The sequence below is a fragment of the Heterodontus francisci genome, chromosome 12 (assembly GCF_036365525.1).
Source record: "Heterodontus francisci isolate sHetFra1 chromosome 12, sHetFra1.hap1, whole genome shotgun sequence".
NCBI classification, from domain to species: domain Eukaryota; kingdom Metazoa; phylum Chordata; class Chondrichthyes; order Heterodontiformes; family Heterodontidae; genus Heterodontus; species Heterodontus francisci.
Window position 1 is genome coordinate 27,609,708 of NC_090382.1, and position 23,889 is coordinate 27,633,596.

The window sequence follows — 23,889 nt, forward strand, 5'->3', positions numbered from 1 at the left end:
GTTGTTCAGAAGGCTGTGGGTTCAAGTCCTACTCTAAAGATTGAGCACAAAAGCTAGGCTGACAGTCTAGTGCAATGCTGAGGGAGATCTGCATTGTCTGAGGTGCCATCTTTTGAATGAAATGTTCAACCTCTCAGGTGGAGGTAAACGATCCCAAAACACTGTACACTACTCAAAGAAGAGCAAGGGAATGTGCCCTGGCTGTTATTTATCCCTCAACATTGCTAAAACTGATTGTCTAGTTATCATCTCAATATTGTTTGTGGGATATTGCTGTGGGAAAATTTGCTACCACATTTCCTGCATTACAATAGTGACTACACTTACTCAGTGCTGCACTGGAGTGTCAGCCTGGATTACGTATCGAAGCCTCTGGAGTGGGACTCATAGGAACCCAGCTCCATCTACTGGATACTCCAGCACTGCAGTTATCACATAGCAAGATCTATCGTGGATTCCATTAAACCAAGCACACCTTATATGACATCTCTAAGAGGCTTCCCTGTCCTGGCCAATGTGGTGCAAAGAAACACAAACATAGTGCCATCCCCTTGCTGGGAAGAATTAAGAGCAAGGATTTAGGAGTGAAATCAGGAAGCACATTTTCAGGAAGGGTTATGGAAACCTACAGCTCATTTCCCAGTAAACTGTGGATGCTGTGGACCAATTGAAATTTTCAAGGCTGAGATCAATAGATTGTTAAGAGTGCTGGGAAAGGAATAATAAAAATCAGCTATTCTGCAGACAAATCTCCTGACTTCTCTTATCCTACCTAAAGGACCACACTTCAGGAAACTTGCTTCTCACAATGGGAGTTGGGAGTTGGCACAAGAGATTTATGATCCAGTCAGAGAGATCCAGACACCTGTATGGGGTATAATATGTCATCTAAACCAGTATAGTTGGACCTGTTTCTAACAGACTTTCTCCCTTAACCCCACAATGACCTGACACCCAACTTTCTCAATCCTACCACAAGTGTCGTCCATTGCTTGTCTCCATCCAAGTATACTAACCTCCGTCTGAAATGGCCATAGCCTAGAAAAGAGCATAGAAAGAGTGAGAGATTTCATTCACAATGCTGAAGCAGATTAAAACACAGTTTTACTTCACAATATTCAAGTCTATGTGAGTATTTGGCAATACCAACACTCACTCACTCACAACTGCTACCCCATCCCTAAGTACTACTTATAAACATCAGCACTAATTTCCTGGGTGTCGTAATATAATACTAACTGTCACAAGTCATGTAAATATAATTGGTGTTAGGGTGAGTGCCCCCTGGTCTGATGGTCTTTTTCTCAATTTCCTTTTCTTGTACAGAAAGCTCACATAATTCCACCTCCCTAATATTGCCTATCACTTTTCTTTCCACATTAAAGGCACTATATAAATGGAAGTTTGACTTTCCTTGCTATTTCTTAAAATAACTGACAGGTCCCTGTGGGCTTGCTGCCTGAATGTGGTACCAAGCTGAACAGAGCAGGAAGGTCTAGGGTTTCACCTCTGGTCTCTATTATTTATTTATTTTTTTTATTTAGAGATACAGCACTGAAACAGGCCCTTCGGCCCACCGAGTCTGTGCTGACCATCAACCACCCATTTATACTAATCCTACACTAATTCCATATTCCTACCACATCCCCACCTGTCCCTATATTTCCCTACCACCTACCTATACTAGGGGCAATTTATAATGGCCAATTTACCTATCAACCTGCAAGTCTTTGGCATGTGGGAGGAAACCGGAGCACCCGGAGGAAATCCACGCAGACACAGGGAGAACTTGCAAACTCCACACAGGCAGTACCCAGAATTGAACCCGGGTCGCTGGAGCTGTGAGGCTGCGGTGCTAACCACTGTGCCACTGTGTAAACTAATCTCATTGAGAGTAGCAGTAGCAGTGCTTGATAAACCTTGTAGAATTCTTTGAGGAGGAAACAGACATGGTAGATGGAGGAAATGCAATGGCGTATACATGGACTTTAGGAAAGCCTTTGACAAGGTAACACATGGGAGATTAGTGGAGAAGATTAAATTGTATGAAATTAGGTAGAGGACAGCAAACTGGATAAAAATCCATTATAAGGGAGAAAACAGAGAGTAGGAGTTAAGGAAGGTTTTTCAGAGCGATGCAAGTGGGTAGTGGTGTCCCGCAAGATTTACTTCTGCCACCACTTCTGTACGCTGTGGTAATCAATGATTTGGATATAGGCCAAGAGAGAGTGGTGTTGACATTTGCAGGTGACACCAAAATATGAGATATAGGTAATTTTTTTAAAGAGCAAAGGAAGCTCCAAAGGGATATTGATAAGATGGGAGAGTGGGCTAAAAGTTGCAGATAAAATTCAATATTAATAAGTTTGAAGTGATAAATTTTGGTAAAAATGTACAGCAGTAATTATGCACAGAATACAAGTAAGGTTGATGGTGTGAAAGAGCAGAGGGATTTGGAGGTACAGGTTCACAGGACATTAAAGGCAGCCTCAGGTTGATAAGGCTATAAACCAAAAAGCTGATGGAATTCTAGGTTTTATTTTGAGATAGATACGTCGGTGTAAGCATATGTCTGTAAGAAAAAATTAAACAGACAAGGGCTCTTTTCTCCAGAAAAGAGAAGACTAAGGGGGTGCCCTGACAAAAGTCTCTAAGCTTATGAAAGGATTTGGCAGGGCAGACATAGAGAAGATATTTCCACTTGTGCAGGAAACCAAAACCAGGGGCTACAAATATGATTGTCACTAATAATTTTAACAGGGAATTCAGGAGAAATGTCTTTACCCAGAGAGTGGTTAGAATAAGGAACCTGCTATCACAGGGGTAGTTGAGGTGAATAGCAAAGATACATTTAAAGGGAAGCTAGATTAAAATATTAGGGAGAAAGAAATAGAAGATTATGCAGATAGGGTTAGATGAAGAGGGATGGGAGGAGGTTCGTGTGGAACATAAACATTGGCATGGACCAGATGGGCCAAATGGCCTGTTTCTGTGCTGCAAGTTCTATTTAATTCTATGTAATATAAAAGCAAAAGTTAATGGTCAGACTATTTAAAATGTAGTAAGATTTCCAGACTATAGAAAAGATATTGCGTCTGCAGAGAAGGTTACAACATAACAATAGGATGGTGGCTGGTATGAGCAAATACAAGTATAAAGAAAGACTTGAAAAATTGGAGTTTCATTGTCAGATCATTACAACATCAACAACTTGCATTTACATAGCACCATTAGCACAGTAAAACTTCACAAGGCAATTCACAGCAGCATGATCAATCAAAATTTGACACCTAATCACATAAGGAATTATTAGGGCAGATGGCCTGGGAAAAGAGGTAGGTTTTAAAGAGCATCTTAAAGGAGACAGGTAGAGAGGCAAACAAGTTAGGGTGGGAATTCCAGAGCTTTAGCGTCACAGCAGCTGAAAGTACAGCCAGCAAAAGTGGAGTGATCAGAATTGGGCATATAGAGATCTTAGAGGGTCATAGGGCTGAAGAAGGTTACAGAGCTAGAGAGGGGCATGGCCATGGAGGGATTTGAAACTAAAGATGAGAATTTTAAAATTGAGGCATTGCCAGACTGGGAGCCAATGTAGATCAGCAAGCAAAGGGGCGATGGATGAGCAAGACAGAGCAATTTAAGATACAGGCAACAGAGTTTTGGATGAGCACAATTTTATGCATGGTAGACATAGGAAGGCTGTCCAAGACAGCAGTCAAGTCCAGAGGTAACAAAAGTACGGATGAGGGTTTTGGCGGCAGATGAGCTGAGGCAAGGTTAGAGTCGGGCAATGTTACAAGGGTGGAAGAAGCAATCTTCGTGTTGGAAGCTCATCTTGGAGTCAAACACAACACCAAGGTTGCGCACGGTCTGGCTCAGCTTCAGACAGTGCCAGGTGGAGGGATGGAGTCAGTGGTTAGGGAACAAAGTTTGTGGCCGTAGAAGCCAACGTGTTATTCACTTTTAACTACGTAACTGTTCCTTTATTTTATTTTGTATTAATGAAGGTAGACCAGTTCTGGTGGAATTCTGTGTGTGTGGAATCTGTCTCATGGTGGCAACAAGGAGCATTGAAGTACCCAGACCGAAGATATCTAATGAATTGTATTGTGGGCCTGAAGCGCAAGGCAGGATGGTCAACTTTGGTCATGACAGAGCCTTGCCAAAATTAGCAAGGACTGCAAAATTAATTAAACTGCAATAGTTACTTTCCTACCTATACAAACATGCAAATTAGGAGCAGGAGTAGGCCACTCGACCCCTCGAACCTGTTCCGCCATTCAATACGTTCATGGCTGAACTGATTACTCCACATTTCCACCTACCCCCGATTACCTTCCACCCCTTTGCATATCAAGACCTTTCTACCTCTACCTTAAAAATGTTCAAAGACTCTGCTTCCACTGCATTTTGAGGAAGAGAATTCCAAAGACTCACAACCCTCTGAGAGAAAAAGATTTCTCCTCATCGCTGTCTTAAATGGGCGACCCCTTATTTTTAAACAGTGACCCCTAGTTCAAGATTCTCCCAAAAGGGGAAACATCCTTTCCATATCCACCCTGTCAAGACCCCTCAGGATCTTATATGTTTCAATCAAGTCACCTCTTACTCTTCTAAATTCCAGTGGATACAATATAATAAAAGCAAAATACTGCGGATGCTGGAAATCTGAAACAAAAACAAGAAATGCTGGAATCACTCAGCAGGTCTGGCAGCATCTGTGGAAAGAGAAGCAGAGTTAACGTTTCGGGTCAGCGACCCTTCTTCGGAACTGATACAAGCCTAGCCTGTCCAATCTTTCCTCGTAAGTGCTAGCATCCAAGAAGAGATCCAGGCCTTGCTGATTAAGAGCTGACAAAAACATCATTCTGTACCAGTCTGCAGAACAATTGGTAATGGTGGTGGAAAAAATGAAGCAGAGAAACTGTCTTGTTATCTGAAGAACTGGGCCTTGAAATTTCCACATGAAGCCCAAGTTGGCCAGCACCTGAAGAGGTAATTGTCTTGTTTTGAAAAGAACACTGAGGTAATTGCAGATCAATTGAAGAAGTTAAAGATAGGTTTTACCTTATATGAAACAGGGCCATAGTAAAAAAAGCCTAAAGAAAGAGTCCACAGAAGCATCTTTGCTGCAGTGGTTAGAGTGGCACGGTCAGCCATCTGGAAGTCATGCACGGAAGATTCTTCAGTGGATTGACCACCGAGATGGACTCCGGCTCACAGGGCTGCCAAACAACCGGTATTATCATGAGTGTGTACTACTGATTAGTGGTATAATAAGGATTTACCACATCTAGTGGAACAGTATCCAAGTTGTTGTGTTTCACCGATACCCAAAGTAAAGGCGAGAAGCTTTAGACCAGAGAAAGAGTCTGATAACCAGGACTAAAGACAATGGCTTTGGTCTTTCCAATATTGACAATATTGACTGGCATTCGCCAGAGCTGGCGGGCAGCCATAAAGACAGGGCTAAATTGTGGCGAGTCGAAGAGACTTAGTAGTTGGCAGGAAAAAAGACAGAGGCGCAAGGGGAGAGCCAACTGTGCAACAGCCCCAACAAACAAATTTCTCTGCAGCACCTGTGGAAGAGCCTGTCACTCCAGAATTGGCCTTTATAGCCACTCCAGGCGCTGCTTCACAAACCACTGACCACCTCCAGGCGCGTATCCATTGTCTCTCGAGATAAGGAGGCCCAAAAGAAGAAGAATATTGACTTAAGGAAATTTCTTCCCATGCAGTACTGGATGTTGGACAAGAAGTGTCACAAATCGGAGACAGTCGAAAGAGGTGGTGCCATACTAAAGCTAGGTATTGCCAGCTTACGTGTGGAACCTGATGTTTTCAGATGACGACGCTGAGCCGGAGCATGTAGATGAGAAATGGGGGGGGGGCTAAGATAGATCCTTGGACATCTCCAGAGGTAAAGGTTGAGGAGTGAAAAGAGAAGCTATTGCAGGTGATTCCTGGCTATGATTGGGTTGATAAGAATGAACCAGGTGAGTGCAGCTAGATTACGGAGGAGAGGTGCTGGAGGAGGATGGTGTGGTCAACTGTGTTGAAGGCTGCAGACAGGTCAGGAAGGACAAGGAGTGATAGTTTGCCATGGTCACAGTCACACAGAATGTCATTTGTGACTTTAATAAGGGCTGTTTCAGTACTGTGGCAGAGGCAGAAAGTTGATTGGAGGGAATCAAATCTGGAATTCCAGGAAGGATTTTGGAGAGGAAAAGGAGGTTGGAAATGGGGTGGTGGTTTGCAAGGACAGAGGAGACAAGGGTGTGTTTTTTGAAGAGTGGGATGATGATGGTAGATTTGAAGGGGCAGGGACAGCAGCTGAGGAGAGGGAACTATTAGCAATGACAGCTAATGTGGGTCAGGAAGGAATTTGGGTGGTCAGCAGTTTAGTGGGAATAGGGTTGAGAGAGTAGGTCTGATGGACAAGATGAGCTCAGAGAGTCCACAATGGATTATAGGATAGAATCTAGAAAATATGTGAGTTCAGGGCTAGGACTGTGGTGAACATCAGGGGATGTTTAACCTGGTGGTTTAGGGGAAGGGAGAGAAGCAGCAGAGGCAGCTGAATGGATGATGTCAACCTCTGTGACAAAAAAAGTCCATGAACTCCTTGCACTTGTTATTAGGAGTGAGGGTAGAGGAGGCTTGGGAGAGTGGTTTAAACAGATGGTTTGTGGTAGGGAAGAGAAGGTGGGGGGGTTATCTTTACAGTCCAGGATGATCTTTGAAAATGAGCAATTTTGGCCAAGGAGTGCTTTATTTGGTCCAAACACATCTGGAGATAGATGGCTAAGTCAGTTGTCTGCCATTGACTTTCATACCTGCATTCCTTGGACTTAAAGAAACAGATATGAGGTCCTTACCAGTGAGAACAACTAGGGTGAGAGTAATGGTTTTAACGGGGATGAGGGCATCAAAGGTGGAAGGGAGGGGTGATTGAGCAGATTGACAGCCACAGTAATGGCATGATGAATGGAGAACCAAAGGTTAGACAGTTGGGAATTTGCAAGTGCAGTGGTTAGTGAGTTCAGGGAGAGTTTTTTCCAGAAGTGGACACAGAAGGAAGTGGGATTGGGAGAAGGATGGGGGATGTGGGTGGAGAGTAACACAAGGACGTGATCAGAGGTGGCCTTATCTGTGATAGACACAATAGGAGTAGCAAGGCCATGTAAGATGGCAATGTTGAAGGGGTGGCCATGAATAGGGTAGAGGAATTTATGTAGAGGAAGAAATTTAGGTTAAATAGGGGGGCAGTGACCTCAGAGGAGAGAGAGCATGATGAATTGAGATGGAGATTGAAATCACCGAGGATGAGAAATCATCAGTGCAAAGGTTGAGGGAGGAAAGCAGTGAAGATACCTAATTGAGAAACCTCACATGATACATGGCTGTAGGCAGTAGAGAACAAGAATTATAAATGAAAGGCATGAGGGGTGGGACAAGGTGAGATGTTCATTGGAAGAGAATTTACCAGAGGATTAGAGAGAAAGATAAAGTTTTGACTTAGAGATAAGGGCTACACTGCCACTTATCACCTCTTAGCCAGGTCTCCGACAAAGTGATGATGTCATTGTGATTGTCCATATTAAGCTCATGGATGGCAAGGGCCTTGTTTACAAGTGACTGGATATTCTGGAGGGAGATGCAGAGAGGGGCAGGATCCACAGGCAGAGTCCAATGAATAGGCACAGGGTGGGACAAGAAAGAGGATGGCAAGATTAGCCCCCAGCAGGCACACTGGATGGGAAGGTCAGAAAGAGAGTAGGATGGGGCATTTGGGGCTGCTGCTCATAAGGATGAGCGCCTTGAGGGGCCCTTTGGAGGATGCCAGAAGAGACACAGAGGAGAGTTGTAGGATTATTTAAGAGGGAGTCAAGTCTGGGACAGCAGCAAGAGAGTAGCAAAGACAAGGAATGCTGAAAAATTGGGATTTGTGAGGGCAGAGGACTTGAAGGTGGAGAAGCAAAAGGAGGTATGATGATAGAAAAGAGGGGCCTAGAAGGGACAAAGAGAAAAGAAGAAAAAATGGAGTGAACAGAGGAAATAAAATTGATGGGCTTAGGTCCAGAGCGGCAGCCAAAATGTGCACACCAATGGATACAGGGAAACTAAGCTACACAGGCATAGTTACATGCAAGATCAAGAGAGATATGCTCTGAAATAAATGAAGGTTAGTGAGGAGGCAACATGAGTGAAACTAGAGTTAGAGTCAGAGGTCTGAGAAAGTTGATGTAGGTTAGGTGGAATCAACGATGAACTGATGTCCAGGTGCCGAGACAGGTAAGTGAGTGCAGAAGCTACTTGAAAGGCAGAGCTCTGAAGTATGTAGTGAAATGAAATTAAATATTTCCTGTGGCCATATTGAAACAGCTGTTACTGGTGCAAAGACTTCTACACGTAGAAGCATCAGTAGCACACCAGACAGCCACTGGTGCCTGTGGAACGATTCCTCAAGAATCATTGCCAATAAATCTAAAAGTTGCAACAACAAAGCACCACTCCGGCCGTCATTGTTCGAACTGTCAAATTGAGAATCAAGAAGCTTTTTAGTGATACATGTGCGAGAATTTTCTATTAATTTTAAAAGCCTGTGAGTTGTAGGGTTTTAGATTAATTCCCCATGAGTATTGGGCGATGTGAAAAGAGTGTTCAAAGTTCTGAAGAAGTGAGACAAGGTAAATAGAAGTGAACAGCTCTCAGTAGTTGAGGGTCAAAAATGAGAGAGCACAGCTCTAAGAGTAAATGTGAAAGATGTAGAACAGAGAGCAGGAGAAACTAATTTACACAGAGAGTTGAGAGACTGTGGAATTCACTTCCAGGGTTAATGGTTGAGGCAGAAACTATATCAACATTCAGGAATTAGATTGGAAAGGTGGATGAAGGATAAACAGATGAAGACATATGGGAATAGCATATGGAAATATAGTGAGCATTATTTGCATGGGTGGAGTGTAAATGCCAACATCGACTGGTTGGGCCAAATGGCCTGTTTCCCTGTCGTGACTTCCGTGGATCACAGTGATCCTAAGGTAGGGAGGGAAAGAATTATAATGAGCCAGTGTTCCTGGCCTTCCTGGGGGTTGGAATACAAATGGGAGGAAGATATGCTTCAGTTATTTAGAGCCTTTGTCAGACTGTGTTCGGTTTTGTGCACCACACTTCAGGACGCATATATTGGGGGTGCAGCGCAGATTCACTAGAATGATACCAGGTCTTTAAGGGTTGATTTATGAGGCCGTGGTGTAGACCTTAGTGCCTAGATGGCTGAAGGCATGGCTACTAATGGTGGGGTGAAGGAAGTGGGTGCAAGAGACAAGAGTTGGAGGAATGTAGAGTTCTCAGAGAGTTGTAAGGTGAAGGAGGTTACAAAGATAGGGGGTGTGGGGCACGGAGGTATTTGAAAATGAAGATAAGAATTTTAAAATTAAGGCATTGTTGGACAGGGTGCCAATGTAAGTCAACGAGCACAGGGGTGATGGGTGAATGGGAATTGGTATGAACTAGGATATGGGCAGATATGAGCACTGCATTAGCCGAGTCTGGAGGTAACAAAACTATGGATGAGGCATTTAGCAGTGGGTGGACAGAAGCAAGTGCAGAAACAGAAAATATTACCAGAGGTGTAAGTAGACAATCTTTGTGATGGAGGGAATATGGGATTTGAAACAGCATCTCTGGATCAAATGGGACGCCAATGTTGTGAACAATGTGGTTCATCCTGAGACTCTCCCCTAAAAGGTTAGGGATGTTGGGTCAATTGAAGCTTTCAAATCTGAGATGGATTTTTGTGAACTAACAAAGGATATCAGGGGACATGGACCCAAGGGGAGGAAATGGAGTTGAGGTGTAGATCAGCCATGCTTTAATTGAATGGCGGAACAGGCTCGACGGACTAAATCCTGTTCCTAATGCTCCTAATATTCCTATGTTTATTGCCATGGACTGACTCCCACGAGAATGTGACTTGTCTGGATGCTGACATGCACTGTTCCAGCTTACAGCCTGATAAATGGCCAATGTAGTGAGACACAGGAGGGTTTTTTAGCCTATTGAAGCAAACCCACTCACATTGCTGTTTTTAAGAGGGGAAGGCACAAAAAGGACACAAAACAGAGAAAATAGAAACTAAATCAAGCTGATGATTCTGTCTCCGACATTACACATTTCCTCTTTTTTTTTAAAGATCCTGTTAAGAAAATAGGAACTTGTAAATACTGTGCTTTTTTAAGCTGTGAATTAGTTTGAACCTAACAGACAGCAATTTTGAATTTGGTCAATAGAGTAAAACAAGCAATATTGGATCAGCTACCCATCCTACATCTCTTCTGATTTTCATGCCCATTCACTTCAATTGGCAGAGATGTATAATGGGTAACTGTCTGCTCAGTTTACACTCTCGCCAGGAAGCAGAAATTAACCCAAGATTTATGGGAACACAAAATCAAAATACTGCAGATTCTGGTAATGTGAACTAGAAACAGAAAGTGCTGGAAATACTCAGCAGGTCTGGCAGAATCTGCGGAGGGAGAAACAGAGTTGATGTTTCAGGTCTGTGACCTTTCATCAGAACTGAGAAAAGTTAAAAATGTAATAGGTTTTGAGCAAGTGAAAGGGGGCTGGGGGGGTGGGGTGTGGGGGGGGGGAAGAAGAACAAAACAGAAGATCTGTCATTGGGTGGAGGGCAGGAGAGATTAAATGACAAAAGGTTACATGGTGCAAAGCCAAAGGGAGTGGTAATGGGAGAAGTAAAGAAATAAAAGGTCTGTCTGGATGAGGTGTAAATGGCAGGATAACAGCCTTCTGAATGAAAAGTGCAAAGTTTTTAGGATTAAGAAAGAAACAAAAGAAAAAAGCTAAGCAGGAAAAGAACACAAAATAAAATGGGGGCAGAGATTATGATCTAAAATGGTTGAACTCAATGTTGAGTCAAGCAGGCTGTTAAATGCCCAGTCGAAGGATGAGATGCTGTTCCTTGAGCTTGTGTTGAGCTTCATTGGAACAATGCAGCTGGTCAAAGACAGGTCAGAGTGGGAGCAAGGTGGAAAATTAAAATGGCAGGCGACTGGAAGTTCAGGGTCACACTTGCGACCTGAAAGGAGGTATACTGCAAAGTGGTCACCCAGTCTGTGTTTGGTCTCCCCAATGTAGAGCAGTGAACACAGTATATTAAATTGAAAGAAGTACAAGTAAATCATTGTTTCACTTGGAAGGAGAGTCTGGAGCCTTGGACAGTGAGAAGGGAGGAAGTAAAAGGGCAGGTGTTGCATCTCCTGTGCTTGTATGGAAAAGTAACTTAGGAAAGGGAGAGGGTGACTGAGGAGTGGACCAGATTGTTTCAGAGGAAATGGTCCCTTCAGAATGTTGAAAGAGGATGGGAGGGGAAGATGTGTTTAGTGTTGGCATCACGCTGGAGGTGGTAGAAATGGTGGAGGATGATCCGTTGAATATGGAGGCTGGTGGAGTGGAAGGTGAGGACAAGAGGAATCCGATCATGGTTCTGGGAGGGAGGGGAAGGGGTGAAAACAGAAATGCATGAAGTAGATCGGACATGGTCAAGGGCCCTGTCAAACATGGTGGTGGGGGGTGAGAGCAATTGCCAGTTTCCTGGCCCTCACCAGCTACTTTTCACTATGGATGTCCAATCACTCTACATCAACCTTGCTTCCGATTTCTACCCTTCTCTCACCTTTATCATCCATATCCAATTCTTCCCTGTCCTTCCTCGACTTCTCTGACTCCATTTCTGGGGATACTATCAATCAACATTCAATATAAGCCCACAGTTACCTGGACTATAGTTCCTCAACCCCGCTTTCATTAAGGACTCTATTCCATTCTCCCAATTTCTTCATCTCTGTCACACATGTTCTGAAGATGCAACCTTTCATACCAGTGCTTCCTTTATCCTCTGAGGATTTCCCTCCACCCCCACTGTGTTAGACAGGGCATTTATATGGCATCTTTCACAGCCTCAGGATGCTCCAAAGTGCTTCACAGTCAATGAAGTACTATTAAAGTGTAGTTGCTGTTGGAATGTAGGAAATGCAGCAGCCAATTTGCACACAGTAAGGTCCCATAAATAGCAATGTGATAACAACTAGATGATTTGTTTTAGTAGTGTTGGTTGAAGGATAAATATTGACTAAGATACCAGCACAGTGCCCCTGCCACTGGGGGGCAATCCCTCACTCTGGCAATGAGTTTTATCAGCCCTATGGAGGTGGGAAAGGTCGCAAAATGACACGGGAAGCAACAGGTGGTGAGCCAGACATCTTCCCGCCACCATGCCATTTTGCCAGTGGAGAGAAAAATGGCAGACCAGCCGCCCACCTGGAGCCCAATTGCACCACTTAAGTAGCCAATTAAGACCCACTTCCCGACTCCACAAGCATTTTGCCAGCGGCTGAAGGGGCCCGAACCCACATGGGGAGACCGTGTAGTGGAACCTGACAGCCTTCCAGCAGGGTCCGGGGTGGGGGCCTCCTTCTTGGGCATTCTCTGGCCCTATCTTCTCCATTGGCAATGGCCGCTCCTGGGACAACAGCACCCCTGTCCACTGAGACACGCACCATCCACCCTACCCTGCACCCCAATCGCCGAAACCTGCCTGCCAGGCCCTGGCTATCCCCAACACCACATACCCCTCTTACAGGGTTACCGGTCGTCAATGCGCCCTCATTCTGCAGCTGCATCCTCATCATGGGCCATCTCTAGGGGTGGCACTGCTGAGGTTGCTGAGCAGCCGACCCTCTAATTGGGCCAGCAGCTCTTGGGGCCAGGCCACCATCCTTAAAAGGGACGGCAGCCCTGGCAGCAACCACTTAATTGGCTGCTGCCAGCAAAATGTGGCCCGAGGTCCCACAGCCCGCCCCCACTTTCGGCCCAGACGGCAGGACTGCTGCCTCCAACAAAACATTCTGTCCAGTGTCACACCACCTCATTGAAATAAAATGGGAAGAATAATACAAGCGAACAGTTATAACTAACATTTTTTGTGTGCATTTTTAACACTGCTAATCACGTCACACAAGTGGAATTACCAAACAAAATCCAAAAATGTCAGCCTTGTCTCAACTGGGAGCACTCTTGAATCACAAAGCTGTGAATTCAAGCCATGTTCCAGAAAATTGAGAATGTAATCCAGGCTGATATTTCAGTGCAAAATTCTGAAGGACTGCTGCACTGTCAAAGGTGCCATTTTTCAGATGAAATGTGAAACTGAGGCTCCACCTGCCTGCTTCGGCAGATGTAAAAAATCCCAAGGCACTTTTTGAAGAAGGACAGGGAAGTTCGTAGCTCATACCGCAAAAGGTTTCCATTCAACCCATCATGTCTGTGCTGACTCTTTGAAAGAGCTTTCCAATTAGTCCCACTCCCGAACATTTTTCCATGTCATATATAAATCCAATTCCCTTTTGAAAAATACGATTGAATCTGCTTTCATCACCCTTGTATTCCAGATCATAACAACTTACTGCATAAAAAAATCTCCTCATCTCCCCTCTGGTTCTTTCGCCAAATATTTTAAATCTGTTTCCTTTGGTTACCGACTGTTATGCCAGCGAAAAGAGTATTTCTTTATTTACAAAGACTTGCAGGTTGGTAGGTAAATTGGCCATTATAAATTGTCACTAGTATAGGTAGGTGGTAGGGAAATATAGAGACAGGTGGGGATGTGGTAGGAATATGGGATTAGTGTAGGATTAGTATAAATGGGTGGTTGATGGTCGGCACAGACTCGGTGGGCCGAAGGGCCTGTTTCAGTGCTGTATCTCTAAATAAATAAATAAAAATAAATACTCTATCAAAATCCTTTATTTGGTCTCCCCTTAGCCTTCCCTGCTGTAAGGAGGACAATCCCAGCTTTTCCAGTTTCTTATCCCTGGTATCATTCTATTACCTTCCTCTGAAGCCTATCCAGGTTTTCCTGGTGTGCTGACCAACACTCTCTCTCTCTACTAACATTCCCAAAAACAGATTGACTGGCCATATATCTCATACTGTTTGTGGGATCTTGCTGTACACATTTTGACTATTGCATTGGCCTACAAAACAATGAATTCAATTCAAACGTGCTTTAGGATGTTCTGAGGGTGCAATTTATTTTAGAACTGCCTAGATTTTGTGGCTATAACACAAAGAAAACAGCTATTTAGGGGATCATTACCCTGAATTATACACGTTTTTGGCCAGGACTGAGATGCTTGGGCAAGGGTCTGGATTAATAGAGATTCAATTGTACTATTGGCTGGATGCTTCGAGTCATAAGAAGGTCATTTAACCTAATTCGTCCAGTGGGGATATGTTGTTGTAAACCCTGCCTGGTATTATTCTCGACTGACTGCAATGGAAATAAAATCAGGCGTTGTGTTAAGCCACAAAGCAGCTCCTACTTGAGTCATTATTTTAATTTATATTGTATATCATGGGACTTCCCCACAGAAGTGGGGAGGGAAATCTGAACATTCATTCATTCTTTCTAAATAGCACTCATGACAAAGGAAAGGCAGCTGCCAATCTCTGACTTTACTATAGACCTTCCTTCTCTGACTACCTCCTTTCCACATCTGAGTTCAAATCCCACTCCAGAGACTTAAGCACAAAATTGAGCCGGGATTTTCACTGCAGTACTGAGGGAGTGCTGCACGGTCAGAGGTGTTGGCTTTTGGATGAAATGTTAAATGAGGCCCCGTCTGCCCTCTCTGGTGGACATGTGAGATCCCATGGCTCTATTTCAAAGAAGAGTGGGGGAGTTCTCCCTAGTGGCCTGGATAATATTTATCTCTCAACCAACATCACGAAAACAAATTGTCTGTTCATTTAATTGTGGGGTCTCGCTGTGTTTAATTGGCTGTAGTGCTTTCCTACATTATAACACTTCAAAAGAACTTCACTGGCTACAAAGCCAAGTTGTTTCTTCTATTCGTTACATGTCAGATCAATTTAATCAGAGGACTTAGTTAAGTGCAGAACTTTTAAGATTGCTCATCGTGCTGTTACCTATTCATTCATTGCCTGTGTGGACGAGAGCAGGGCTGCAGGGAGAATGAGCAAACTGACCACAGCACTGTGGTACAGAAGGTCATTCAAGTTGGGGGAGTAAATAGGAACGTAGTAGTGATAGCTAGGGGAATAGATACTGTTCTCTGCAGCTGAGAATGTGAGCCCCGTAGGCTGTGCTGCCTGCCCGGTGCAAAGTTTAAGGACATCTCCTTGGAGCTGGAGAGGAACTTGGAGTGGGAGAGGAAAGATCCAGTTGTCATGGTCCACGTAGGTTCCAATGACAAAAGTCACACTAAGAGAGAGGTTCTGCTGAGGGAGTATGAGCAGCTAAGGGCTAAATTAAAAAGTAGAACCACAATCTCTGGATTACGACCTGAGCCACAAGCAAATTGACATAGGATAAATGAGAAACAAAAACAAGAAATGCTGGATTCACTCAGCAGGTCTGGCAGCATCTGTGGAAAGAGAAGCAGAGTTAACGTTTCGGGTCAGTGACCCTTCTTCGGAACTGACAAATATTAGAAAAGTCACAGATTATAAACAAGTGAGGTGGGGGTTGGGCAAGAGATAACAAAGGAGAAGGTGCAGATTGGACCAGGCCACATAGCTGACCAAAAGGTCACGGAGCAAAGGCAAACAATATGTTAATGGTGTGTTGAAAGACAAAGCATTAGTACAGATTAGGTGTGAATATACTGAATATTGAACATCAGCAAGTGCAAACCTGAAGAAAAACAACCTGAAAAAAACAGTGGGTAAGCAAACTGAACAAACTAAGATGAAATGAAATAAATGCAAAAAAAGATTGTAAAAAATGTAAAAAGGAATGCAAAAAAAAGGAAGAAAAAATAACTAAAAATAACTAAAAATGAAAGTAAAGTGGGGGGCTGTCATGCTCTGAAATTATTGAACTCAATGTTCAGTCCGGCAGGCTGTAGTGTGCCTAATCGGTAGATGAGATGCTGTTCCTCGAGCTTGCGTTGATGTTCACTGGAACACTGCAGCAATCCCAGGACAGAGATGTGAGCATGAGAGCAGGGGGGAGTGTTGAAATGGCAAGCAACCGGAAGCTCAGGGTCCTGCTTGCGGACTGAGCGGAGATGTTCCGCAAAGCGGTCACCCAGTCTGCGCTTGGTCTCCCCAATGTAGAGGAGACCACACTGTGAGCAGCGAATACAGTATACTACATTGAAAGAAGTACAAGTAAATCGCTGCTTCACCTGAAAGGAGTGTTTGGGGCCTGGGATAGTGAGGAGAGAGGAGGTAAATGGGCAGGTATTACACCTCCTGCGATTGCAAGGGAAGGTGCCCTGGGACGGGGACGAGGTGGTGGGGGTAATGGAGGAGTGGACCAGGGTGTCGCGGAGGGAACGATCCCTTCGGAATAGGATAAATGAGATCAGGTGTGAATGCATGGCTCACAGATTGGTGTGGGAGTAGGTGTTTCAATTCATGGGGCACTGGCACCATTACTGGAGAAAGAGGGAGCTGTAACATTGGGGCATGCTTCACTTGAACCATGCTGGGACCATTGTCTTGGCAAATCGAATAACTGGGGCCATAGAGAGGGCTTTAAACCAAATAGCGTGGAGGAGAGGGCTCAGGTGAGGGGAAATTTAGAAAGTTAAAGAGAAAGGATAAGGCAATAGTGCAGGGTAGCGATACAAGTAATGATAACCAGAGTATGACAGGGAGGGACAGAGCATACAAACATAAGTGTGCACAAGGAAATAGGGTTAGAGTAGGGGAAAATGGCAGAAAGTCAAAATTAAAGGCTTTTTATCTGAATCATGTAGCATTCGTAACAAGATAGATGAATTGATGGCACAAATCAAAATAAATGAGTATGATCTGATAGCCATTAGAAAGATGTGGTTGCAAGTGACTTTCACTGGGAACTGAATATTCAGGGGTACTTGACATTTTGGAAGGATAGGGGGAAAGGTAAAGGAGGTGGGGTTGCTCTGTTAATAAAGGAAGATATCTGTACAGTATTGAGAAATGATCTTGGCTCAGACGATCAAGATGTAAAATCAGTTAGGGTGGAGCTAAGAATTAGCAAGGGAAAGAATTCAACAGGCCCTGTAACAGTAGCTATGCTGTAGGACAAAGTATATATCAGGAAATAATGGGGGCTTGTAAGAAAGATAATGCAATAATCGTGAGTGATTTTAATCTTCATATAGATTGAACAAATCAAATTGTCAAATAAAATAGAAAATGCTGGAAATACTCAGCAGTTCAGGCAGCATTTGTGGAGAGAGAAACAGAGTTAATGTTCCAGGCTGATGACCTTCCATCAGATTTCTACAGATGCTGCCTGACCTGTTGAGTATTTCCAGCATTTTCTGTTTTTATTTCAGCTTTCCAGCATCTGCAGTATTTTGGTTTTGTCAAATTGGCAAAGGTAGCCTTGAGGAAAAGTTCGTAGAGTGTATTTGGGACAATTTCTTACAGCAATAACTTATGGAATCAAACAAGCTATTTTAGATCTGGTAATGTTTAATGAGACAGGATTAATTAATGCTCTCATAGTAAAGGATCCTCTCAGGAAGAGTGATCATAACATGATAGAATTTAACACTCAGTTTGAGAGTGAGAAACCTGGGTCTGAAACTAGTGTCTTAAACATAAATAAAGGCAATTACAAAGGCTGAAGATAGAGTTGGCTAAAGTGGTCTGGAAAAATAGATTAAAAGGTAAGATAAGCACTGGAAAACATTTAAGGAGATATTTCATTATTCTTAACAAAGATATATTTCATTCAGAAAGACTCTACGGCAAGGATGAACCATCTTGGTGAACTAAGGAAGTTAAGAATGGTTTCAAATTGAAAGAAAAGGTGCACAATGCTGTGACGATTAGTGGTAGGCCAGAAGATTGGGAAAATATTAGAAAACAGCAACAGATTTGCTGGTGGACAAAAAAAAGGGTGAAAATAGTTTATGAGAATAAACTAGCAAGAAATATATAAACAGACAGTAAGAGCTTCTATGCGTATATAAAAATGAAGAGAGTAGCTAAAGTAAACGTTGGTCCCTTAGACGATGTGATTGGAGAATTAATAATGGAAACAAGGAAATGGCAAAGACTTTGAACTCATATTTTGTATCTGTCTTTACAGCTGAAGACACTCAAAGTGTCTCAATAATAGTAGAAAGGTGAGAGACTATAAACTATAAACTTGTCATTGGGAAAATGCTGAAATCCATTATTAAGAAAATAGCAGCAGGACATTTAGAAAATCATAATACAATGAAGCAGAGTCAACATGGTTTTATAAAATGAAAATTGTGTTTGGCAAATTTATTAGAGTGCTTTAAGGACATAACAAGCAGGGTAGATAAAGGGGAACCAGTAAATGTAGTGTCTTTGGAATTTCAAAAGGCATTTAGTAAGGTGTCACATAAAAGGTTATTACACAAGACAAGAGCTCACAGTGTTGGGGGTAATATATTAGAATGGATAGAGGACTGGATAACTAATAGGAAACAGACAGTCAAGATAAATGAAGCATTTTCAGGTTGGTAATCTGTAACTAGTGGAGTGCCACAGGAATCTTTGTCGCGAATTTGCTGTTGATACAAAATTAGGTGGGAAAGCAAGTTGTGAGGAGAACACAATGGAATGGATTTTAAAAGTAAGTCAGGGTCGGGATTGGAGGAGGTTGTCCCAGTTCAGCGCCATGATCCTGACCCCGAGCCATTTTTGGAGAGGCTGCATCAGGGTCGGAGCAGCTACCTGCCCACAAGCAGTGGGCAGCCAATTGAGGGCAATTAGGGCCAATTACAGGTCCCATGAGGGCTCCATTCCTGTGCCAACTGGGATTTCCAGTTGGCAATGCGGGCAAGGAAATTAGCCTGGACCACAGCCAGGTATCCATGGTGGGCTCATGTAGGGAAAGGAAGGGTGGGCTACACTTCATCCCACGAGGCACCATGCTCACCTGCACCAGTCATGGCTACCAGGCCACAGTTGATGCCGCTGGCCGTCCAAGGAAGGGATTACCCCTCCATGATCATGTTCACGCAGCTGCGGCATTTTTAACTTGGGAAAAAACTGACCTCTTCTTCAGAGGAGAGGAGCCCTCTCACCAACACGAATCGGAGGTTCCCACCTCGGCCGGTGAGGCTGCCAATGTGTCAGTGTTGGATGGCCTCCCATTGGCCATCCTTAATTGGACAGCGAGCCCTCTCCCTGCTATTACTTGGTCTGGTCTTTTAAAATTCTAGTTGGCCATGTCTGCCGCACACCATGCTGGGTCAGGACCCAGAACTGGTCCCGACTTCCAGTTTGCGACCCCAGACTGATAATCCAGCCCAAATAGTCTGCAAAGGGATGTAGATAGTGAGTGAGCAAAAATTTAGCAGATGGCGTATAATGTAGGAAAATGTGAAGTTATCCACTTTGGTGGGAAGAATAGAAATGCAAAATATTATTTAAATGGAGAGATACTGCAGAATGCTGCAGTACAGAGGGATCTGGGTGTCCTCATGCATGAATCACAAAAATCAACATGCAGGTACAGCAAGTAATTAGGAAGTCAAATGGAATGTTGGCTTTATTGCAAGGGATATGTCTTGCTACAACTGTATAGGGCATTGGTGAGATCACATTTGCTCTATACAGCTTGGTCTCTTTATTTAAGGAGGGATATACTTACATTGGAAGCAGTTCGCAGAAGGTTCATTAGTCTGATTCCTGGGATGAAGGGGTTGTCTTATGAGGAAAGGTTGAGAAGATTGAGCCTCTACTCAGAGGAGTCTTAAAGGAATGAGAGATGATCTTATTGAAAACTATAAAATTCTGAGTGGGCTTCACAGGGTTGAGTGGATATTCCCCTCGTGGGGGAATCGAGAACTAGGGGGCACAGTTTCAGAATAAGGCGTTACCCATTTATGATGAAGGTGAGGAGGAATTTCTTCTCTCAGAGGGTCTACCACAGAGAGCAGTGGAGGTTGAGTTATTGTATATATTCCAGGCTGCTAGACAGATTCTTGATCTATAAGGGAGTCAAGGATTATAGGGAACAGGCAGGGAAGTGGAGTTGAGGCCAAGATCAGATGAGCCATGATCTTATTGAATGACGGAGCTGGCTCAAGGGGCCAAATGGCCTACTCCTACTCCTATTTCTCATGTTCTTTATTGATCATATCTGAATGTTTAAATCCTACTTTACTAGAATCTGGAACTGTGTCTCAAAATATGTTCAGAAAACGTTTTATGGTTTATGCCAGTTGCTGAAAGCAAGCGTTCAGGTACAGCAAGCAGTTAGGAAGGCAAATGGTATGTTAGCCTTCATTGCAAGAGGATTTGAGTACAGGAGCAAGGATGTCTTACTACAGTTATACGGAGCATTGGTGAGACCACATCTGGAGTATTGCGTGCAGTTTTGATCGTCTTATCTGAGGAAGGAAATTCTTACCATTTAGCGAGTGCAAAGAAGATTTACTAGGCTGATTCCTGGGATGGTGGGATTTACGTATGAGGAGAGATTGGGTCGATTAGGCCTATATTCACCAGAGTCTAGAAGAATGAGAGGGGATCTCATAGAAACCTATAAAATTGTAACAGGACTAGACAGGCTAGATGCAGGTAGGATGTTCCCAATGGCTGGGAACTCCAAAACCAGGGGTCACAGTCTCAGGATATGGGGAATGCCATTTAGAACCGAGATGAGGAGAAGTTTCTTCACTCAGAGGGTGGCGAACCTGTGGAATTCTCTACCACAGAAGACAGTGGAGGCCAGGTCATTTAATAGATTCAAGCAGGAGATAGATATATTTCTTAATGCCAAAGGGGATACTGAATTAGACGATCAGCCATGATCTTTTTTGAATGGCGGAGCTGGCCCGAAGGGCCGAATGGCCTACTGCTGCTCCTATTTTCTATATTTCTATGTTTTAACTGGAAGAAACAGATGAAATACAATAATTAGAAAGTTGCTCTTTTTCATTGATGAAGCTGCTCAGGCTGCCTCTGAGGTTGTTATACTGCATTTAGTCCAACAGTGTGCAGCATTGCTGATAAGTACCCACCCCACATGCACATAGACACAGACATACACATAGACACAGACATGCATACAGACAAAAACACACAGTTACACACACACACATGCACAGACATGCAAACACATGCACATAGGCACACATACATTCAGGCACAAACAAAAACAAACACAAAATCATGTATACACATAGACACACTGACATGCACAGACACATGCACACGTGCACACAGGTACACACGCACTCAGACACATACAAACACTGACATAAAAAGGCACACAGACATACACAGACACGCACAGAAACAAAATCAGAAATTTGTTTCCACTTTATGTGGTATGGGGGATGTGTCATAACAGAAGATAAACCCTCAATCAGTCAGAAATGTAGAAATTTCCAAAAGCACAGAACATAGACAAAGAATAGAAGTCAGTGCTAAAAGGTCAGATGTTCCTACTCACCCACATAGATTACAATGACTGAGAGATATAGACAATCTTGAGCAATAATTTGTTGTGATGGAATTTTTTTTTACATTTGGGAATCCCCTCAATTCAATGTATATGCATGGTCATTTCCCATATTTAACACATAACAAAAAAAGTGTCAACCTCGGGTTTATATTGAGTTTAATTATTCTTGTTTTTGATGACATTCTGTACACATTTCAGCCCAAGCAGAAAATGATTACTTCACTGGAATTTACAACTGCATCTAGTTGATTGAGGAAATGCACCCATTTCACTAGCCTATCATATCACACCATAACCTTGGCTTTTCTTGATTGGCAATTCATCTGCCGAAAAATTGATTCATGCTCAATGTTTGGGGGAAAATAATTACAAGCACTTCCCTCATGCTTCTGGATAAGAGACTCAGAGGAGATTTACCAAAATTTATCAAGGGTTCAGGACTTTTGTTACGTAGAGAGGCTAGAGAAGCTGGGATAGTTTACCTTAGAGCAGATAGGGTTAAGGGGAGATGTAATAGAGCTATTCAAAATTATGAAGGGTTTTGATGGAGTAAATAAGGAAAAGCTGTTACCACTGGCAGGAGAATTGGCAACCAGAGGACACAGATTTAAGATAATTGGTGAAAGAACCAGAGGGAAGATGAGGAGAATTTTTAGTGTATGCTGTGAGTTGTTATAGTCTGGAATGCACTACTGGAAGGGTGATGAAAGCAGATTCTGTAGTATAAGGGTTTGAAAGGGTTAATGTTTGAGACAGTGTGAGTAATACGTCCCCTATGATGATGTAAAAGATCACATGAGAGAGAGACTTAAAGGAGAAGCAGGATGGCATCGGTGGAGTTAACTTGTCTAAAGCTTTATATAGTTCTCTAATATGGAGTAAACTTGTTATTGGTAAACTTACCGAAGACTCAGTAATCTCTCTTAGCTAAACCAGCCAAACAAACAACAGATGCATCAGTAACTTTCAAAGTGAATGCATATATCCTTGGAAAGGAGAAATCTGAGAGGCTATGGAGAAAGAGTGGGTTGGATTAATTAGATAGATCTTTCAAAGAGCCTGCACAGGTATGATGGACCGAATGGCCTCCTTCTGTACTGTAAGAATCGATCATTTTATGATCTGTCTGCATACCCGACAGCCCAGGACAGTACTAGTCTCCCTGCAGTTCTGTGTCTTTTGTAGCCTCAGGTTCCCTGTACAGTGCCCTGTTCGAAAAAGTCCAACAGCCAATTCCGCAGACTCACATGCTAAGCGGGTGGCCTCTGGGTCACAAGATTTTGCATTGCTGGCCACCAACTTCCTGCCCAATATAACCCACAGCATTTAAATGATGCCCGGGAGTTAAAATACCCGAGCGAAATCTGTGTGTGTGTATGTGTGTGTATCTGGTTTGTTATGACCGATGCTCTAGGATTGCACTGTTTATTCCAGTTTCACTTCTACATGGGTCACAGCATATATTTAAATGTTTTCCCCACTTACTGATATGGTCAATCATAGATACTATTTTTATCCCAGAATAAAACACATCAATCTTTAAAAAAACAACAAATTTATCAGTTTATTATAAAACAAATCTTAACCAGTAATGAAGTAATGCACAAACACACAGATTGAAATATTAAAGTTCCTTTTTTACCTTAGCCACTCACACTCATACACACACATACACTGATTAAATGGAAAAATAAAGGGATTTTTTTGTTTTTAGAGCTCTGTTATAGACAAAAAGCACTTGGGCTGAATACTTGCTCATTCTTGATGAAAACACAGATGAGAAATGTTGTGTTGCAAAACTAGCAGACAGTCTAGCCTCCAAGTACGCATAGACGGGTCACTGGGATCTTTCAGAATAGTCTTTTTCAGGCGGCGTTGAGAATTAATTTAGCAGGCTTTTCTTCAAAGACAGGAGATGAGATGAGTTGACACAGTGGACTTCTCAAGGTCTTTTAGAGAGGTGCTGGAAAGCTGAGCTGAGTTGTGGTCTTTTCTCCTTCCTTGGGAATTCTCTTCTCTCCTTGGAAGTTCTCTTCTCTCCTTGGAAGTTCTCTCCCTTTTTATACAGTTCATCTCCAACACAGAACAATTCAAAAGTGAACCCGATAGCAGGAGGTCAACCTGTTGACCTCCATCAATCTTGACCTGTCACTTCTTTGGAAGCAACTTCTCCACTTGTCCCAAGTTCTCTGTTGTTTATTGAGCTAGAAGTCAGGTGGTTTCCCGGAACGGCTTGCTGTTGTTGCTGGAAGTCAGGTGGTCTCCGAGAAAGGCTGTTTTCCTCACAAGACCTCAGTGCCTCTTTTAAAAAAACATTTCCAAGAATGGTTTTTTAAAGTCAAGTGGTCTTTACATAACCCCATTTGAAAACCCCAAAGTTTAACATT

General features: G+C 43.1%; 1 protein-coding gene across 3 annotated transcripts in view; it reads right to left on the bottom strand.

Annotated features, from left to right (window-relative positions):
• Nucleotides 1–23,889, bottom strand: part of LOC137375790 (regulator of G-protein signaling 14-like) — a 125,805-nt gene that overhangs the window by 96,262 nt on the left and 5,654 nt on the right. Inside the window, exons 1-2 of one of the 3 annotated variants that reach the window (XM_068043247.1) lie at nt 14,301–14,304; nt 1,017–1,039 (exon numbers count right to left, since the gene is read on the bottom strand). In XM_068043247.1, the coding sequence (XP_067899348.1) occupies nt 1,017–1,039; nt 14,301–14,302 (25 nt within the window). In that variant the 5' untranslated portion in view covers nt 14,303–14,304. Of the gene's footprint in view, nt 1–973; nt 1,040–14,300; nt 14,305–23,889 lie in introns of those variants that run through there. The other 2 variants (XM_068043246.1, XM_068043245.1) reach the window with 2 other exon arrangements.